The sequence below is a fragment of the Coenobita brevimanus genome, chromosome 93, assembly GCF_032717465.1.
Source record: "Coenobita brevimanus isolate Jiangsu-jjx chromosome 93, ASM3271746v2, whole genome shotgun sequence".
Lineage (NCBI taxonomy): Eukaryota > Metazoa > Arthropoda > Malacostraca > Decapoda > Coenobitidae > Coenobita > Coenobita brevimanus.
Window position 1 is genome coordinate 29633262 of NC_137046.1, and position 21108 is coordinate 29654369.

The window sequence follows — 21108 nt, forward strand, 5'->3', positions numbered from 1 at the left end:
GCAAATATCCTCTTCCTTTACCGCCCAGGTCTTGCTACCATACAGCATTACACTCCTAACACATGCCACATTTTATATATACAGTATATAAACATATATATATAAATATATATATATACTGTATATATATATATATATATATATATATATATATATATATATATATATATATGTGTATAGCTACCTCAAATTTACTTAGGACCTCCCCCCACAAGGTATTAAAAAACACATAAATCATAGTATATCACAATGTTTGCTCATGAGATGTCATTCATTAATATGAAATCATGTTTCCCTTGTTTTTCAGGACCAGTTGGATGCATTTTGGCATGGAATCACTTAGATCTCTAAAGCACTCAAAGGACATTTCTTTGCACCAAACATCTGTCAGTTCAGTCTTGAGGGTGTCCAGATTGGATGTCTACTTCTCTGCCATGATTGTCTTCATCTTTGCCCAGCAGTTTTCTATCGGATTTAGATCTGGACTGTTGCTAGGCCACTCGGGGACCTCAATCCGATTATCCTGAAGCCATTTTGTCACCTATCTTGTGACATGGAGTTGAATCATGCATGAAAAAGTTGCACCCATGAATAGCTAAAAAGTTTAACAAACGATCTTTCTGAACTTGAATGTACCGGCCACCATTCATCATCAAGTTCTTAGGAAGAAAGTAAAGACCTCCCCTTCCCCGTTCAACTGAGAAACACCCCCATACCATTACTAATTGTGGGTGCTTAACAGTCGGCACCGTGTAAACAGGGTCATATCAACTAAGGGAGGCAGGGCGATGAACCTTGGCAGAACGCACCTGGAAATGTGAAATGTGCTTTTGTCGGAAAACATAACTTTTCTCCACTCATCCGATGAAGGCACTGCTTCTTCATGCAGTCAATGAGAAGCGGTTTCTTGGCTGCGGTGCTGCTTGGCAAACCCAGCTCCTTCTGCAAGTGGTGTTGGATAGTTCAAATTGAGATGTCTTGTAACAGCTGGGGATGTATTCTCTTCAATTCTGTTGCTGTCAGTCGAGGATTCCTGATTACTTCCCTCTTCAGAAGCATATCTAGACCTCTGGAAGTCATCCTCTTCTTTCCGTTGCCATGCTTGTGTTCTGGTATGACATCAGGTGGTAGGCCGCGCGCTGCAGCAAGATTCTTCATGACGGTCAACTTTGCACATCCAGTATGTTCACAGATCATGTTGACAGGGACATTATCCTGCCTCCATGCAATGATACAGACCCACTTGTCCCTTGAGCAGTACTTTCCAGGCATGACAATTCGACTCTAAGAAAATAACAGGGCAAACAGTAATGCTAACGAAAAAAGAGGGAGGTGCAAGCTCAGAGCAGAGGGAACATATACGCCCACTCTCGCTTCTGGGCAAGCACTGACATCCTGAGTGTTTCACCACCTCCCGCCAACACCAAAGGAGTTGCCAGTTACTTCTTGCCCCCAAAATTCACTTGGTAGAGGTGGAAACACAAAGACAGACAACTCTCCCATAGCAATTCTGTGTGTGTAGGTCCTTAGTCAATTTGCAGTTTTGTGTGTTTATATATATATACTGTATATACATAGAGGTGAAAATATTTTCCTTTAATCATACTTGTAAATAATGGAAGAAAATGGTTGTTTCTTTTTTGTATATACAGTAGTTGATAATGTTGAGGCTATTGTAACCTATCTGAGTCTCATATTTGTAAGCAGTATTAACAATAAGAATTTTGATTTAAGTGTGCTTGAATATAAAGCAGAGGAAATATATCTGACTAATGTGGATAAAAGAACGTTTTTGTTTTCAAGGGAAGACTGGAGTGACCTCCAGGCAGCTGTACATAGTCATATATTTATTCATGCTTAAATGAGTTAGGAGGTCAAGTTCTATATGCACTATGTTTCAACAGGCTAAGGTGCTACTGATTTAACGTGAAGGTAGTTGTAAGTACAAATATTTGTTGAAAGAAGTATGTCAGAATAAGCTGCTGGATTGTTATTTTTCAACTTCATCAACAGGTGGATGTTATATAAAATCCATTGTATACATTGTTGCAATAGGTAGTCTAGTGTCCCAAAATAAAGTAGGAGGGTATTTATGCATTATTATGATCTGGAGAGTTGCAAGATAATTTGAAAGGCCCCAGTTATTAATATTTGTAACCTGAACATGCCGCCTATGATTTGAGTAGGAATTTGTGGTCTTATTTTATATTTAAGCTGGTAAGCAAGTCTCTGGCTGTGATCTTTATACTAAAGATTTGTTTGCTGGCAGAGACTGTTCTCATCCCCTGGGTGACTTTATATGGGATAAAGTATAGACAAATAAGTGCATTCCAGCACCTGACGGTATTTTTATATCTCTACCACCCTGGACTTGGGCCTAAACCTATCTGTGACCCAATATTAAAGCTGTAATAAATTTTCATCCCCAAAGTGCAAGTTTTCTCCCATCCTTGGGTAATATATATATATATACCAATGTATATATATATATATATATATATTATATATATATATATATTATATATATATATACATATATAGATAGAGAGATAGATCGATACAGATATATAGATAGATATAGATACAGATATACAGGTATATAGATATCCTGTTTTTGTCCCTATATTCAGTATTCATTAGCCACATTTAAAAACAGAACCTACCAGTACCCTCAAACCTTCCATCTTGCCAAATAGTTTTCTCATACAAAAACTACATTATTATTATGTAGTTTCTAGTGTTCATTTCATAAAATACGATTATACACTATGAAGGGTTAGGTAAATTGTGCGATTCTGGAACACTGTGAGCATTACATTACTAGGCCTAAGCCTATCAGAACTAGCACTATGATGTCGCATTTTATCTTACTGGCCATTTCCAAATGGATTCATGCAGTTCTGGTACCTCCTTCATGTGAAAGTTAAAAACAATGCCAATGACATCCACACCACGGTAGCACTTTACTTCACTGCCCCCTATGCAGCCCCTCACGCAATGCAATTATTAATAACTCGTCCCTGACCAATTAACTGAGTAGACAAACTTCATAAAAGACCTCCCCAAACGCTTCTACAATGACTAAACACTTGGAATTTATTCAAACACAAAACTAGAATATTTGGCTTAATTTGGAAGGTGTTAGGTTCAACAAGGACGCTATGCAATATGTGGTAGACAGCCTAAAATAGAAGGAAACACTTCTTACCTGGCATGGCTGCAGGTCGCTTATGTTTCATTGTTTTCCACAAGCCGCAATACACTGCAAAATGTTACAAAGAACAGCTGTACAATCCAGCTGACATCTCAAGAGACAGATGCTTACGACGACAAAACTTATATATGCCGCACATCCACGTGTTCGTCTCCTGACTCTAACTTCGGCTTACTGTTCCTAGCGGGTAAATGGTATTTCTTATATTATTATAAAACAATAATGTTAACATAATCTATTATGAGCGTTTTTAATCACTAGTATAAGTAATTATCAACGTGCTAGGCAAAATATCAAGTGGAAATACATTAGCAAATATTGGTAAATTCTGGCACGTGATTATCAGCTGATTCGGGAATTGCCACGACGCCTGTCGCGTAATGAAGTGCTGAAATTTGCCTGGCTGAATACTGATCCAAACTTTTATTTCATGTGACCATATAACGTCAAATATCACCACAGTCTGATAATGAGTATATAGACTATACTAACACAGGACCAAATGTTATTAGAGATCGGAAATGAAACGATTTTTTTTCTTTAATTGAAAACTTTACTTGACATTACTGAAAACTTTCCGTCAGGTGTTGAATGAAGTAATAATAATAAAAAAATAAAAAAAATGGCCAGTGAATTTCCTACAGAAGAGATGACTCCGGGGGGAAGGGGTAGTTGGAGACACTGGCAGACATTAATCTGCGCAAGTAAGCAATAATTCTTTTGTAACTACTATAGGTCTCGTGGACGAATCTCACTATCACTGTCTGTTGCGGTCCTTTCAGAAATTTTGTAGAGTATTTCTACTGGTTGTAGATCCTCAATGCCTCACACTTCGCAGCCATATGTGTGAATTTGTAATACAGTACAGTTGTCTGAAATGTCAGTCAATATCGACTGAAAGAAAAAGACTACTTGATAGGGCTTATAGGGCCCTCCTAACTTGCTTTATTATTCTGGAAAAGCCCTGCTTAGAACTGCCATTGCTGTTTTTGTTGCTTAACCCTAGTCTGTCAGACGATGTACATCTGTCGATCACAGGGAATCGACAGCTAGGCTGCTGTGGGACCGTCCTACAGGTACAGTATAACAAATACATCGTGTAGGGAACTGGCACTCCTTAGTGGTAGACAACACCTCACCAGGGTCGGCATAGGGTTCTATCCCACGGCAAGGTGCAGGGAAATTATGAGGAGGGTTGACATTTGGCTCTGGAGTGGACGCCACAATTGCTTCGCTCCAAACCACGGTGCACGACCATATGATGTGTAGGCTCCTCGTCATCGTCACGGTTGCCATTGTAATTGATTTAAATCCCTAGTAAATATACAGTTCAGTTTCATTTCATCATGCCAAATGTAAAAGGTTGAGGCTGCCTGATTTTACCTCTTGGTATTGCCCGTGTTAACAGTCAACTTCCATTGGTTACAATATTCACATACTCCCCTAGAATGGCATCATCATCATTCAGAATACATAATCTGTGGTAAATTTCAATATCACCATCACGAAGGCATTCAATTTTCTAGACTGCCAAGGCCCATCAGTATCTGCTGTGATATAATATTCGGAATTGAAGTGCCCACCCCCACGGGAAGCCCAGGGAGGGGTGTCGCAACACCCACCCCAGGGAGGACCCACGGCCCAACACAAAACCCAGGAAAAGACCACGGGGAGGCACATAGGGAGTGCGTAAGGGCCAGACGAGACGGGCCTATGTCCCCCCCGACCCTGCGCCCCTCTTCCCCGCAACGCAACCACCAGAAGGAACGCCGCCCCAGCAGACTACACTGCACCCAGGCCAGCCTTCGCCAGGAGTGGGTGGGACTTGTCAGGACTTGTCTCAGTTCAGTCCCAAGCAGCACCATGGTGATGGCCACCAGTTGTACCGGGAAGGAAGAGACGGCCACCATCCGCTCTTTGGCTGTTGTCTTGAGGGCCAGTGGAACCACGGTGACGACCTCCAACCGCACCATGGAGGAAGGTACGGCCACTATATGCCCTTCATCCACTGCCCTTGTGACTACCCCTTTGGAAGAAGTCCCTGGCTCGGCCCACAGCCCATCCAGAGGCCGAGCGGGATGCCTTTCTCTCCCCACAGGTGCAGTTCCCCTGAGGAGTTGCAGCTGGAGGAGCTTGGTGAGGGCCCAGCACAAGCCTGGGGATCAGTGCCCTGCAGCCAGTGCCCAGGTGACGCCCTCCACAGATGGACTCTACAAGGAAGGGATGCCGCAGGCAGCTCCTGACGGCAGCTCGACCCAGCAGGGGCCGCAGCCCCCAGACGCCCAGAGGTACCCGGCCCTATGCCTCTCTTCCCCTCAACACGCCTAACCATGACATCTCAGTAACGGCCACCTACATCTCGGCCGGACCAGACTTCATCAGGATCAGGGTGGGACTGCTCCAGATACAGTCCCAGGCAGCACCGTAGTAACAGCCACTGGATGCTCTTCTGCTGCTGCCACATCTGGGGTTAGCCCTGGCATGACAGCCACTGTATGCACGTCGGCAGGCAGAAGCAGAAGAGGTGGAACTGCAGCAATGGCCACTGTAGGCACTGGGGAGGGAACGGCCATTGTATGTCCCTCATCCAGCTCCTCCTCTTACGGGAGTAGCACCGCGGTAATGGCCACTGTACGTACCGGGGAGGGAATGGCCACTGTACGTCCCTCAGCTACTTCCTGTCAGGCAGGCAGACCCACAGCAATGGCCACTGTATGTGCCAGGGAGGGAATGGCCACTGTAAGTCCCTCATCTACCTCTCCCTCCTTCGGAAGCAGTGACACGGTAATGGCCACTGTACGTACCGGGGAAGGAACGACCACTGTACGTCCTTCTGCTGCAACTCTGAGGGCCTGTGGACCTGTGGCGATGGCCACTGTACTCCTTTCATCCACAATCCCGAGGGTTCTCCCATCAGAGGTCTCTGGTGCAACCAACTCTCCATCCGGAGGCCGTGCAGGATGCCCCTTTGTCTCATCCTCCAGGTGTGGTTCCCCAGAGGAGCTGCCACTTGAGGAGTGATGGCAGGGTCCAATACCTGAGGAAGGGATCCACACCCTTCAGCCTGCCTCTGGACGATGCCCGGCCCTGACGGAGGTCCCACGGATGAGATGCCACAGCCAACCCTTGACGGCGCCCCAGTCCAGAGGCGACTGCAGCCCCCGTCTTCCCAGGGACAGCCCTGACCCCACTCACCACCGGCCCTCCTCCTGGAGTAAGAAGAGGCAGGCCCAGCTCCTGACACTGTTCAGCCCCAGCCCCGAGGGCCACTCACCTGGTCGAGGCCCCACCAGGAGAGAGCCTTCCTGCACCCCCGACCAGAAACACGCCCGGGCAGTGACGCCCCCAGTAGAAGTCCTGTGCTTCCTTCGGGAGGATACACTGGTGGGCCACCCTCAGACCCCTGTGTGCCACCTTTGATTGAGCCCAGCCATCAGCAGCCCACAAGACGCCAGAATGTAATCTCAGTGCCGTGACAAAGACCTGGAAGTGACAGTGTCCGTCCACAGTCAGGACAGTGAGACAGTGAACGCTAATAGTGAAAGTGTCTACAAACTGAATACTCTAACATAATGTGTGGATTACCTGAGTTCAGGAGCCAAGAATAATATATAAGGACTGAGGGGAAAAGGACTTTATGGACTGTATCTCCAATCCCTATGTATTATTTATATATGTTAATGACTTGAGGGCTATCGCAGTGTATGTATAGTGTGTTGTACTGTCATTAACAAGCCTGTCACTGTACCTGTGCCTCATTTTGTATATCATTGAATGTATATTGTAAGGAAGTTGAATTAAGGCAATATATGTGTTCAGGTGGCCTGCCTAGTTTTTATGCCCTGTTCCACTGCTAGGGGTTCTATTTCTGGTCTCAAGAGAGGACCCCGCTCAGTTGCTGGTGTCTTTAGGACGAGAAGTTGGCCTAAAAACATCCAGCATAAAGCTGGCAGCCAGTGGTGGTTCTTGACCCGATCAGAACACAGAGGAGCAAAACAGGGAAATCAAGCACAATGGCGGTCAAACCCCACATCCAGTTGCCAAAATTCAACCCCGAACAATATGACATCGATGTGTACCTGACTATGGTGAAACTCACATTAGATATAGGCTTTGAAAACGAGAGAAAAAATTGCCGTCACGCTGCCACACCTGGGCAAAACAGTAGAGTAGTAGCAAGCATAGCTGCAAAAATTGTCCCTGAACTAAAATGGGAACAATTCACAGAAATAGTGAAACAGGCAGTCACGCCATCACCGGGCAAAGTTGTAGCCCTATCACAACTAGACGCCCTCACATATGACGGAAGCCTGGATGACACATTCATCCAGGCCAGGCTACTCGTCATTGCCGCCTACCCGGAAGCTGATGCAGGACCAACATATACTCAGTGCCCTGCTGAGGATCCTCCCGAGCACAGCCAGGGAACATTTTACAATATATGACCTTTCGGGAGATCTCGACTGAGGCCTACAGCTTGTACAACGCCTCCTCGCTGCCCACCCCAACCCCCAGCCAATAAATGCTGTCAGCAAGTTCCCATCTCACAAGATGGCACAACAGAAATCACAGACTCCACCTCAACCCAACCCGGAGCCAACACCTACCATACCCAGGGCACAACCTCCAAAGAAGCGCCCCAACCCCAGAGAAAATTCGAACCTAATATCAATAAATCCGTGGGAGTTCACCACCTGCAGTCGCAGCTGCCCCCTGCTTGACATAGGTGACCAGCTGAAAGCCGCATGACACAGGACAACTGCGCAAGGGCGCTGGAAGGTTTCATCCCTGGACGACAATGGACCCAAAGAAGATGCTCCATCCATCAACTACACAGATCCTGGGGAAGTGGAGCCCAACGAGGAGAACACCGTGCAACAAATGGATTTTCAGGTCCGCCCCCCCCACCTCCCCACAGTGGCAGGGACCACCTCACAAAAATACCGACCCCCAGTCTATGACAAAATGAGGCTACATGGGGTGAAGGCGAGGCTGCTGGTCAACACGGGAGCAGCCAGATCCTGCCTCTACACCCATTTTTACTCCTGCCACACCTCCGACTTCGGCCCCCTTCTCCCCACCTCAGCCCACCTCGTAGACACGGGGGATGGCCCCCTGCCCATCCGTGGGGAAATCCGGGCTTTGCGGACTGACACTCACCAAAAAGTCTCCACCAAGCACCAATTCATTGTATTCGACTCTACCTGCCATGCCTATGATGGCTACTTGGGGCTGGATCTCTTACAGAAACTCCACACCAACATCAATTGCCACAAGCGCTGCCTTCAATTTCATCCAGCCACCCCCCCCCCAGCCACTCTGCATGTGCACACCACCACCCCCATGCTCCCCCACCCCACCCCTCATCACACCTCTCCCCCTTCCCTCTCCCTCTCCATCTCCTACTTTTCCTGCTACCATTGCTTCCGCCATAACCATCCCCCCCAACACGAGGCTTGGTTGCAACTGAACAGGCCCAGCAGCACCTGTCTTGTTCTCCCCTAACCTACCACCAGGGGCTTTCTCCTCCTGTCTTCTATCACCCACCTTCCTCCCACCCCACGTCCGAGCAGTGCGAATCGCCACCTTCAACCCACTCACACTCCCCCGAGGCCTAATAGGAGGAGACATGGAGGAAGCCAAGCCTTGCGACGCCTTCCCCCTCCCACTGCTCTACCAGTATACCTTTCGACTCACCAAGCTAACAGCCCCGGACAATTCCTCCTGGACTTCCAAGACCTATTCTTACCTAGCCCAGCAGACATCGGGCACACTACGTACCTTAACCACGAAATTCACACCACTGGACCACCCATCCGACAACCCTCACAATGAAAGAACCCCAAGCAATGGGTGGAAGAAGACCGGCAGGTCCAGGACATGCTAGATACCAGCGTCATTTCCCCCTCTACCAACTGCTGGTCCTCCCCCATATTGCTCGTCAAGAAAAAGGATGGCACCATGCGGTTCTGTGTAATGATTACCATAAACTTAGTGATGTTACCACCAAGGACGCCACCCCCTTACCCAGGATAGATGACTCCCTCGACTCGCTACACGGCTCATCCTGGTTTTCAACCCTTGATCTACAGTTGGGGTATTGGCAAGTCCCCGTCCACCCCGAGGACAAACAAAAAACAGCCTTCTCTACCAGCAATGGCAAGCATTATGAAATTAATGTCCTCCCCTTCGGACTCTGCAATGCCCCTGTCACATTCTCCCGCCTGATGGAGTCGATCCTCAGTGGCCTGACCTGGGAGATCTGCCTGGCATATCTAGATGACGTCATCGTATTTAGCCGAACCTGGGCCGACCACCTCCAACGCCTTAAGCAGGTATTCACATGCATACACCAGGCCGGACTCAAGCTCAAGCCCTCAAAATGCGTCCTAGCCAAAAGATCCGTCTCCTTCCTCGGACACGTGATCTCAGCCGAGGGCATCTCCCCCAACCCCGACAAACTGCGTGCCATCGCCAACCTCCCTCTACCTAAAGATGTCCACGATGTGCGTGCTTTCCTCAGATTGACCTCATATTACCGGCATTTTGTCAAGGGCTTTGCCGATATTGCCAAACCCCTGCACGACCTAACAAAGAAAGGCAAGCCTTTCGTCTGGACCGAGGCCCAGGTCTCTGCTTTTAACCTGCCACGTCCCATTGACGTATGGATACATCACCACATTTTGTCACGATGACACCTGATGACATATCCATATGTTTTGCAATTGCAAGGTCCGTCACTTGCACATTTTTCAAGTTTCATGGGTGATTTTTGGTAGGCTTATGTGGGATACCTTCCTCTACCCAACGCCAGACAGGGATCATGCCTGGCCCCACCTGACCCCCCTTCCCTCCCCGCATGCCATTTTCTCAGCAACTCACCTGTTAGCAGTGACCTGGTCAGTAAAGACATGTCTCACGATTGTCTCTCCAATGACGAAATTCAAGGCAAAAGTGATTCCTGAGGTGGTGGACAAAGGAAAAAAGCCAGAGAAAGAAACAAGCAGAAATGATGAGGCAGTAACATCGTTCAGGAAGGTGCCATATGTTGATGTTTTTGGTGAGTGGACAATGCTAATATCACCTACCTGGTATATTATTGTGTGAAAAGCAATATACTCTTGTACTACATATAAATTCATACCAAATAAATAAATATTTACATATAACTAGTGGTTTGAAATAGTTACCCCTCCCAAAATGATGTTTTCTCTGGAGCCTGGCATGAGAGAACACGGTACTAGGGTGGGGTACCTGTATTTGGTATTTCTAAACTCAACTGAGCACTTTCTCTCTGAATTTTCGATGTTTCTCAATAAAAGCAGAGGTTTTTGCAAAAAAAAAAAAAAAAAAACTTTCTAAAATCTGCCGGGAGTGAGAGGGGTCACTGGTGAAAAATTTGCTGGGATGAGGCGGGTTAACACCTTGAAAACCAAGCTAATCATCGCCCCCATTGTTGCCTTCCCCGACTACAACTTACCTTTCCGCCTGTACACTGACGTATCCCTGGTCGCCATCGGTGCCATACTAGCCCAAGTGCAGGACCGGTGGGAGCACATCATCACCTGTGCTAGCTGCACTTTCAATCAGGCTGAGAAGAATTACGCTGCCATTAAACGCGGGTGCCTGGGCATCATACGGGCTCTGGACTATTTCCAATCATACATTTCAGGCACCCATGTCATCACCAATCCTTCCAGTGGTTGCAGCAATCCAACACCAACAATGCCCAATTAATCAGGTGGAGAGAAGCACTAGAAGAATTTGATATTGAAATCTCCTACCAGCCCAGGAAGTTACAAACAAACGCTGACGCCCTATCCCACCTTCCCATTAATTTCATCCACACCAACCCCGACCTCATGCAAATGTGGCAGACCAAGCAATGCCCCCCCTGGATACCACCACAAACCTTCACCAAGCTATACCAGCACGGTGAACACCTGTTTACCCAGGACGGCCACATAGTACTAGACCCCTATGCCGCCCACGATGCCATGATGCATCACACCCATAATGGCATCCATCTCGGCACAGAAAAATTCCTACAAGATTTTAATTACACATATTGGACACCCAGCCCCTCAAACCTGGCCAAGAAAATTATTCAAATGTGCCGAGCGTGTTCCTTGGGGAAAGACATCACCCGTACGGCCAGACCCATGGGGAAAATCATTGCACACAAACCATGGCAACTACTGTCTGTTGACGTACAGTAGTTGACCCCTTACCACCTAAAGCAGGCAACAAATATACCATAACTTTCGTCGATGTGTATTCCAAGTTTCTCGTCACCTGCCCCACTAAAGAACACAATGCCGTGGCAAAGCCGACACACTAGCCCGCCATGTCTTCCCCTACTTCGGGATTCCCCAAGCCTTGCATTCAGATAATGCCCCAGAATTCACCGGGAAAGTCTGGAGTGAATTATCCACCCTATTTGGGTATCAAATATCCCACTCCTCCCCATATCGGCCCCAAGGAAATGGCATATGCGAAAGAAGCCATCGCACTCTCCTCAACCAGGTAAGGGCATGAATCATAGAAACGGGGAACGAAGACTGGCCTGCACGTTAAGATCGTGCAATGGGGCATGAACACATGCCCGAGGGATGACGAGGTCACCCCACATGAGCGAGTACTGGGGGAAGTTTCCCTCTTTCTGCCCCTCCAGCCCCCCTCCCCACCCCCAACCACCAACCCCCTCCACCACCTAAAGAGGCGGCAACATCACCTACAACAACAAGATCTGCAACCAGACACCATCACCTCCAACCCCTACAAACCGGGAGACTCTGTTGTCGTGGCACGCCTGCCTATCCCAGACAAAGTCTTACCCCGGTTTGAAGGCCCTTTTACCATAGTCAAAGTCCCTAACCCCTACCAAGTCGTCATCCAGCACCACGGACAAACCCATACGTATTGCAATTGACACGCACACCCCTTCCAACAAACACCCAGCAATACCCTTCTGCACTTCGCACCCCCCACCTCTCGTCACACCGCGCTGCATTCTCCCCCTTCTCGGAAACCGACCTCTGACTCATACCACTACTACTTCTCACCTTCCTCCTCCGCCTCCCCCTCCACCACCCCCTCCCCCACTTCCCCATCACCTTACTCCCCGCCCACCACATCTGATTCCGATGCATCACCAACTCCCTCGCCCCACATGCCCCCACCTGCTGCCTCACTGTTGCCCTCTCTTCCACCCCACGACACCCCATCACCGACCCACACCAACAACAACTTGCCACCACAACCCTACACCACGCAAACACCAAACACCCCCGCGGAAACACCCACCTGCACCATGCCGAACCTACGCACACCATCCCCCACCCATGCTACCCCAGCACGCTCCTTCCACCCCGCACCTCCAATGAGCCACCCACGTGCACCAACACCAACACCCTCCAATGCCGCCCACACACCTTTGTGCCCACACCACCTACCTACCAATCATGCCAACTACACACGCCACCCCCCCCCACACACACACCCACCACAGCCTACCAACAACCAAAACCAAGTACCAAAACCACCACGTGATCCTGCCATCTCACCCCCCACACCAGTCCTCACTACCACCACCACTAGATCTGGGTGCCTCTCACGCCCACCGGCCAGATACATTGCTACGCCCTCACCTACACCTCCAACATCGCCTCCCACACCCTCAAACACACCAAACACCCCCAACACCATCCCCATCACACTGAGCCTACATCAAGCAAGATGGAAAGATTCACCAGCCAAATTCCCCAGTGGGAGTGGCCGCTCCTACCCCAAGCTCCCTCATGAAAACCCCAGGCGCCTCACCCCTCGCCAGCATACAGCCAGACGTCCCGCATCACACACCACCACTGGAGATGAGAGTACAACGCACCATCTGGCACCCTCCACAGGGACCCACCCAGAGAATACGAGGGACAAAACAACTACTCTGCTGCCTTCGCCACACTTCACATATCTCCACTCTCCACATAACCTACAACCCACACCAAGAACCCAACCAAATTACATGACACTGGACCACCCTCCTCTGTCACCTCACGCTAACACACCTGATCTCCACCACAGACACATACCAATTCCAGACATGGGAACGTGACTTCTCCCTCGTGTACGGTGGAGAGATACGTGCTCCTGCCATATCCCCCTCCCCAGGATGGAGCTGCAGCCCCACCCCCACCCCAGGGAGACACCACAGTGGGGCAGGTGAGTGCGGGGCAGGTGAGCGTGACAGAGAATTAGGGTAAAACGGGCAGAGGTATGCCCCAGCCCTATGCCCCTCTTCCCCTCAACATGCCCAACCATAACATCTCAGTAATGGCCACCTACATCTCGGCTGGATCAGCCTTCATCAGGATCGGGGTGGGACTGCTCCAGATACAGTCCCAGGCAGCACCGTGGCAACGGTCACTGTACGCCCTTCTGCTATTTCTCCCTGCAGCCCCGCAGTAACGGCCACTGTACATTCCGGGGAAGAGACGGCCACTGTACATCCTTCTGCTGTAGCCACATCTGGAATTAGCCCCAGTGTGACGGCCACTGTATGCACGTCGGCAGGCAGGAGAAGGAGAGGTGGTACTGTGGCGACGGCCACTGTAAGCGCCAGGGAGGGAACGGCCACTGTACATCCCTCATCCACCTCCTGCTCCTACAGGAGTAGCACTGCAGTAACAGCCACTGTACGTACCGGGGAGGGAACGGCCACTGTACATCCCTCGTCTGCTTCTCCCTTCTTTGGAAGCAGCACTGCGGTAATGGCCACTGTACGTACCGGGGAAGGAACGACCCCTGTACGTCCTTCTGCTGCTACCCCAAGGGCCTGTGGACCCACAGTGACAGCCATTGTATGCGCCAGGGAAGGGACGGCCACAGTACACCCTTCATCCACAGTCCCGAGGGTTCTCCCATCAGAGGAAGTCTCTGGCACAGCCCACTCTCCATCCAGAGACCGCGCGGGATGCCCCTTTGTCTCTCCCTCCAGGTGTGGTTCCCCGGAAGAGCTGCTGTTTGAGGAGTGGTGGCAGGGTCCGATACCTGAGGAAGGGATCCACGCCCTTCAGCCTACCCCCGGTTGACGCCCGGCCCTGATGGATGCCCTACAGACAAGATGCCACAGCCAACCCTTGACGGCGCCCCAGTCCAGAGGCGACCACAGCCCCCATCTTCCCAGGGACACCCCCAGGACCCCAGGGCGGGACAGCCCTGACCCCACTCACTGCCAGCCCTCCGCCCGAGTAAGAAGCAGCAGGCCTGGCTCCTGACACTGTTTGGCCCCAGCCCCGAGGGCCACTCAGTCGAGGCCCCACCAGGAGAGGGCTTCCCCGCATCCCCGACCAGAAATGCGCCCGGGCAGTGATGCCCCCAGTAGTAGTCCCGTGCCTCCTGCGGAAGGACACACTGGTGGGTCTCCTTCTGACCCCTGGGCGCCACCTTTGATTGAACCCAGCCATTAGCAGCTCACGAGATGCCGGAGTGTAAATCTCGGTGTTGTGACAAAGACCTGGAAGTGACAGTGTCTGTCCATACTCTGGACAGTGAGACAGTGAACGCTAATAGTGAATAAAATGCGTGACTTACAAAGCAGTGCCCCCAAAATGGAAACAGAAGAATACCATAGTGCCCCTGACAATAGGGCAAGCAAGATACAGCCCAGTATGCCTGGGAATGTGCCGACACCCCCACACGGACCCCACAGGGTAGCCGCCACCAGTCGGAACAACCCCCGGCAACAACGGCATATGTCAGCCCAGGCCGTGCGCCCCTATGTCACGCAGCCACCACGCCGTTGCCGTCGTAGGAGAAGGACACTACCTTCACGGAGTGGTATTGTTGAACCAGCTAGGGGTGGAGTTGTTCTAGACACTCCAGACAGCACCCCTCCTCGTGAGACGGCCTATTGTCACTCCAAAAGTGTCCTGGTAGAGACGGCCTATTGTCGCTCCCGCCCTCGTGAGACGGCCTATTGTCGCTCTGAAAGTGTCCCAGTAGAGACGGCCTATTGTCGCTCCGAAGGTGTCCTGGTAGACGGCCTATTGTCGCTCCGAAAGTGTCCCAGTAGAGATGGCCTATTGTCACTCCCCTCCTCGTGAGTTGGCCTATTGTCGCTCCGAAAGTGTCCCCGTAGAGACGGCCTATTGTCGCTCCCCTCCTCGTGAGATGGCCTATTGTCGCACCGAAAGTGTCCCGGTAGAGACGGCCTATTGTTGCTCCCCTCCTCGTGAGACGGCTTATTGTCGCTCCGAAAGTGTCCCGGTAGAGACAGCCTATTGTCGCTCCCCTCCTCGTGAGACGGTCTATTGTCGCTCCGAAAGTGTCCCGGTAGAGACGGCCTATTGTCGCTCCGAAAGTGTCCCGGTAGAGATGGCCTATTGTCGCTCCCCTCCTCGTGAGACGGCCTATTGTCGCTCCCCTCCTCGTGAGACAGCCTATTGTCACTCCCCTCCTCGTGAGACAGCCTATTGTCGCTCCGAAGGTGCCCCGGTAGTGATGGCCTATTGTCGCTCGCGCCCTCGTGAGACGGCCTATTGTCGCTCCGAAAGTGCCCTGGTAGAGGCAGCCTATTGTCGCTCCAGCCCTCGTGAGATGGCCCACTGTCGCTCCGAAGGTGCATGGAAGGAGGCAAGGAGCGAGACGTCACCCCGGCAGGAGACAAGAGCCCAGGCCTCCCATACCAGAGTGGCTCAGACAGGCCTCACAGCCTCCCCTAGCCTCCGCTTCCTATGCCTGGCTCTGGAACAGACGCACCCAGCGTAAGCCGATGCCGCAGCCCTCCCCTGTCGGCGCCCCTAGACGCTGGAGACCGCAGTCCGCAGTCTCTCCCAATCCTCCCCAGGACACCCGGGCGCGATCTCCATACGCCCCCACGACGACGTAAGGCTCCCACCTCCGGCCGAGACTTACACCAGAGGTTCCTGGAGCTATTCGGCCCCAGTCCCGAGGGCCGTACCCCTGAGCCCAGCCCGGAAGCCACGGGTAGCCCAGGACGCGAGAGGACGCCCCTACGAGTTGTCCCGTGCCCTCTTGGCACGCCTCCCCTTGGCGGTGCCCCTAGCCCAGCAGGATTGCCGACGGCGTGTTCCCGCCCCTGCCCCCCACGATGAATACGTGTGATGCTGCCCAGAAACAGTGCAAGTGACTTAGGTTAAGTGTGACTTTGCCTAATGTAGTGTCGTGCAGTGACTTAATATAGTGAATATCGGGGCAAGTAAGATCACAGTGAGAGAATAAAGGACGAGTGTGCGAGCCAAGATCTTATGAACTATATTTATGAGTGACGTCCCTTATATACAATTAGTAAGACTGTGCCGCCTGGAAATTCCTCCGTAGTAATACACCCCTACTGCTGTGAGCTCTAAAGAAGTAATACGAGAAAGTGTTAGTGATATTCCCCCACTCCCGCTACCCGTAAATCCTGTACGACATTCCCTCGTCCCAGTATCTAGTGTAAGTGTAAACCAAGAATAGAATCAATTACCAAAGTCCCTTTGCTATTGGAAAACGTGTAATCCTCATTGTTAATCCTTGCCTCTCTCCAGTATTACCATAACTCCCTCCTAGCCACAGTGTAGAGACTCTACACTGTGCTCCTAGCCGTCACAAGTCACTCCCCGCACCCTCCCCTTTTCTCCCCCCCTTTGTGAGACTCACTCCCCGCGCCTCACGCGCGCGCCTATATTCACTGTACCCTGAATACACTAGGTTTGATTTATTGGCATTAATATCAGATAAGCAAGTATCCTGTGAGATACACATGTCCTAGACAAGGGTTTTATATTGCTATATATTATGTTGTAATATCTGCTGATTTGTCCTGTGTCTGATTGTAGTAATTTACGTGTAAAGGTTATTGCCTAGAGTTTTTGTGTCCTGCCTCTCTTTATTGCACTAAGCTCCGGTCTCGAAAGAGGACCCCGCTCCACGTTAGGTGTTTTAGGACCGAGAAGTCGAGCCTATTTACACCTAGCATTACAGTGGTAGGTGGTGGCGACCATCATCCACTCACTTCATGTAGTGCTGCTTACTTCTTCCTTAGCCTTTATCATTCTTTTTCTGTGCCTGCCCTCCTTTCTTCCTATTTCTCCCATCTTTCCTGTCACTTCTTATTGCTTTTCTTTCCATTACAGGTGGCTTTACATTGAGTGACAAGCCAAATGGTTTCCTGTAAGCCAAGAAACCATTTACAACGCTGGGTGGTAACCATATAACCAAACCATTCGTGCTCCCTACCTGTCAACAAGTGGGTTGGTGGAGGGTTAGTGCCCCTCCCTGTAAAACAAATAACTCAGAGTCAAATGGCCACCTCTTATGGGATAATGGCGTCTGGCAATAGATAGATAGATTACAGTGAAAGTGTCTACAAACCGAATACTCTAACATACTGTATGGATTACTTAAGTTCGGGAGCCGCCAAGAATAATATATAAGGACTGAGGGGAAAAGGACTTTATGGACCGTATCTCCAATCCCTATTTATTATTTATATATGTTGCTGACTTGAGGGCTATCGCAGTGTATGTATAGTGTGTTGTACTGTCATTAACAAGCCTGTCACTGTACCTGTGCCTCATTTTGAATATCATTGTACTGGTATATATATTGTAGGGAATTTGAATTAAGGCAATATATGTGTTCAGGTGGCCTGCTGAGTTTTTATACCCTGTTCCTCTGCTAAGGTTCCGGTCTCGAAAAAGGACCCCGTTCAGTCGCTGGTGTCTTTAGGACGAGAAGTAGGCCTAAAAACATCCAGCATAACATGATAAATGACCCAGGTTGAATTGGAGATTAGTGACTTGCGGTCTACTTTGGGGATCTAGGCTTAAGAATTAATAGCAGTATCAGTATCACCAAATTTGCCAGTGTCACAAAAATTGGTTGTACTGTAGCGTTAACACAACTGACAACAGCACTAACATTTAAACGGACTTCCAAATGGTCTAAAAATTGGCAAATGGAATTTAAGGTGCAAAAATGTAAAGTACTTAACATGTGCAAGACCACAGGAGATACTAGATACAACTTACATATATAACAAAGATATTTATGAAACAAAAGCATTCGGGTAGGTAACAGGGGGAAGTAGAATGAAATGAAAGTTTACAAATACAGTTCGGAGTAAAAGAGGGAAGTTTACCCAAAAGTGTACGCTTTCTTCTACGTTTGGCCTTGAGGAAATATGGTCCAACATAACGCTGTCGTTCACCTATTATAATTCCTAGTAACTGTAACAGACAACTTGAACCTCATTTCCTCAGTGCCAAATACAAAAGCAAGCGTACACTTTTGGATAAACTTCCCTTTTTCTCTGAATCTATATTATTTGTAAATTTCCTTTTCATTAGTTTCTTAATCCCTGCATTACTATGTACTCTTAGTTACTTTCATAATTTGCAGTTTATTAATTACTGTGAACTTTTTTTTTTATGCAAGGGAGAAGGGGTCAAAGGCCAGGGGCCTGCAAACTGCACCCTCAAAAAAAAAAAAAAAAAAAAAAACAGAGCCAAATTCATGATCCATTCATTTCGAGATGCCGGGATGCATTTGAAAGACTGGAGATAATAGGAAGAAGGAAAAACAGACAAAGGGAGATAGTTCCAGTTGCATACATGAAAGACTGGAAGTAGCGGTTAACTCACGCATTAGAGAGTTGGACAGAAAAGGGATGAGAGTTTGATGCTATAGACGGATGCTTCGTGCCCGCCGTGGTGGTGGAGAGAACTTAGGACCACATTCAGTATTTTTTATGCACAATTTACGAAACTTCCACGGTGCCAGTGCTGGTATAATTGGTCTAGGCTCTAGGCCGAAGAATAAGAAATTAGGGAAGCTGCCACAAGATGAAAGGCCCTAGAATGTGATGGGTTGAGCACTTCGTTACCTCACAGGATGCACGACAGTACCTCAGATTTCTGCCTTTTAACTCCAGTCGCCCTCATTTCTTTCTTTCTTTTAATTGCTATGACCCTATTATTTCTTGCAGTATTCTGACGGGACGTACGTAAAACGTGTAGGTTTAGTTGTATTTACTGAGTCTTAACAGTGTTAAGAGAATCATTAGTAGTTATGTCATCATTTCATTCTTTATGCATATAACAGGAGTTCTAGTGAGATGAAATCTTTCTCGGTACTCTCATTTTATTTGCTCTACTCGCCTGCTGATATTAGACTTCTATCTATCTACCTATTGCCAGACGCCATAATCCCGTAAGGGATGGCCATTAGACTTTGTTATTTGTTTTACGGGAAGGGGCACTAACCCTCCACCAACCCACTTGTTGATACGTAGGGAGCACGTATGGTTTGGTTACATGGTTACCACCCAGCGTCGTAAATGGTTCCTTGGCTTACAGGAAACCATTTGTCTTGGGAGATAATTTGTGGCTATTTATCACCCCTCCCCCCTTTAAAATGGGTATTACGTTCTCTGCCTTCTACGCCTCTTATTAAACAATTATTTATTAAGTAACATTAATGTATTAAGTGGCTGACAGTTCTTTCTTGGTCGTGTTTATATTTTTTACATAAATATATTTTCCGTACGTGGAGATTTTTTAAGTTTCAGCTTATTAATTTCTTTCAACACTTCTTCCTTGTGTGTGCATGAAACATACTTTTATAAAGTATCTTGCTGATTTCCAGCAAACTCGGGTGAATCCGCATTTTATCTCCCATGTGACAGGGTGAAAATCTGGCAACTGTTGGTTGCTATCTAAATGATTTCGAATATTATAACAGCAGATACTACATAGGCCTTGGCAATCTAAATTACCCGTCCCCGCCGGGTATTGTTTTCACTCGTATTGTCTGATTGTTTGTCTGTCTGTTAACAACTTTACTCGAAAACTACTGGTGCGATTATGACTAACATTGCAGGGATGATGGGCTATGACCTTCTGATCTGATAAAATTTTGGGCCAAACTGGGCCAAGGCCAAGGCTGTAGTTCCAAAAAAAGAAAAAAAAATCGCTACAACTTCCAAATTCGTCATATCGATATGAAACCAAAACCTAAAGATGCATCTTTCAAATCTGCATCATATAATATGTCTCATTACATCAGGGGGGTCACCCCCATTTAACGGTAAGGGGGTCAACGTCAGGTGCTGGCCTAAAATTTCAAATGGGCATAAAATCCTCAATTTTCGCCCTATTTACTCTAAACTTTATATGTGACATCTTTGACTGGATATGCTGTTGTTTATACGTCAGAACTAAAATGACTGCCGGAGATGGGTTTGCTGTGCCTTGGCACCGTTTCTTGTTAGACAATGGAATCCCGTCGTGATGGTGATATTGAATTTTACCACAGATTATGTATTCTGAATGATGATGATGCCATTCTAGGGGAGTATGTGAATATTGTAACCAATGGAAGTTGACTGTTAACACGGGCAATACCAAGAGGTAAAATCAGGCAGCCTCAACCTTTCACATTTGGCATGATGAAATGAAACTGAACTGTATATTTACTAGGGATTTAAATCAATTACAATGGCAACCGTGACGATGACGAGGAGCCTACACATCATATGGTCGTGCACCGTGGTTGGAGCGAAGCAACTGTGGCGTCCACTCCAGAGCCAAGTGTCAACCCTCCTCATAATTTCCCTGCACCTTCCCGTGGGAAAGAACCCTATTCCGACCCTGGTGAGGTGTTGTCTACCAATAAGGAGTGCCGGTTCCCTACACGGTGTACTTATTTTTCTGTACTGTAATAACTGAAATGAAACTTGGCAAATTAATCATACTGTCCCAGTCGGGATTCGAACTCAGACCCCAGTGCTCCAAATGCACGCATGTTACCACGGAGCCAAACTGAGAATCCCCACTTTGCCTATGGGCAATGTGGGTAATTATAGATCCCATTGCATCCCACTTTTCTCC

The 21108-nt window shown here is 48.6% G+C and overlaps 1 protein-coding gene across 2 annotated transcripts in view; it reads right to left on the reverse strand.

Moving 5' to 3' along the window:
- The window catches only part of LOC145412627 (methionine synthase-like), a 419211-nt gene extending 415886 nt beyond the window's left edge, over positions 1 to 3325 (reverse strand). For both annotated transcript variants that reach the window (XM_080282544.1, XM_080282543.1), the window contains exon 1: positions 3209 to 3325. In XM_080282544.1, coding sequence (XP_080138670.1) covers positions 3209 to 3239 — 31 coding nt within the window. In that variant the 5' untranslated portion in view covers positions 3240 to 3325. The remainder of the gene's footprint in view (positions 1 to 3208) is intronic.
- Between the last annotated feature and the right edge of the window lie 17783 nt (positions 3326 to 21108).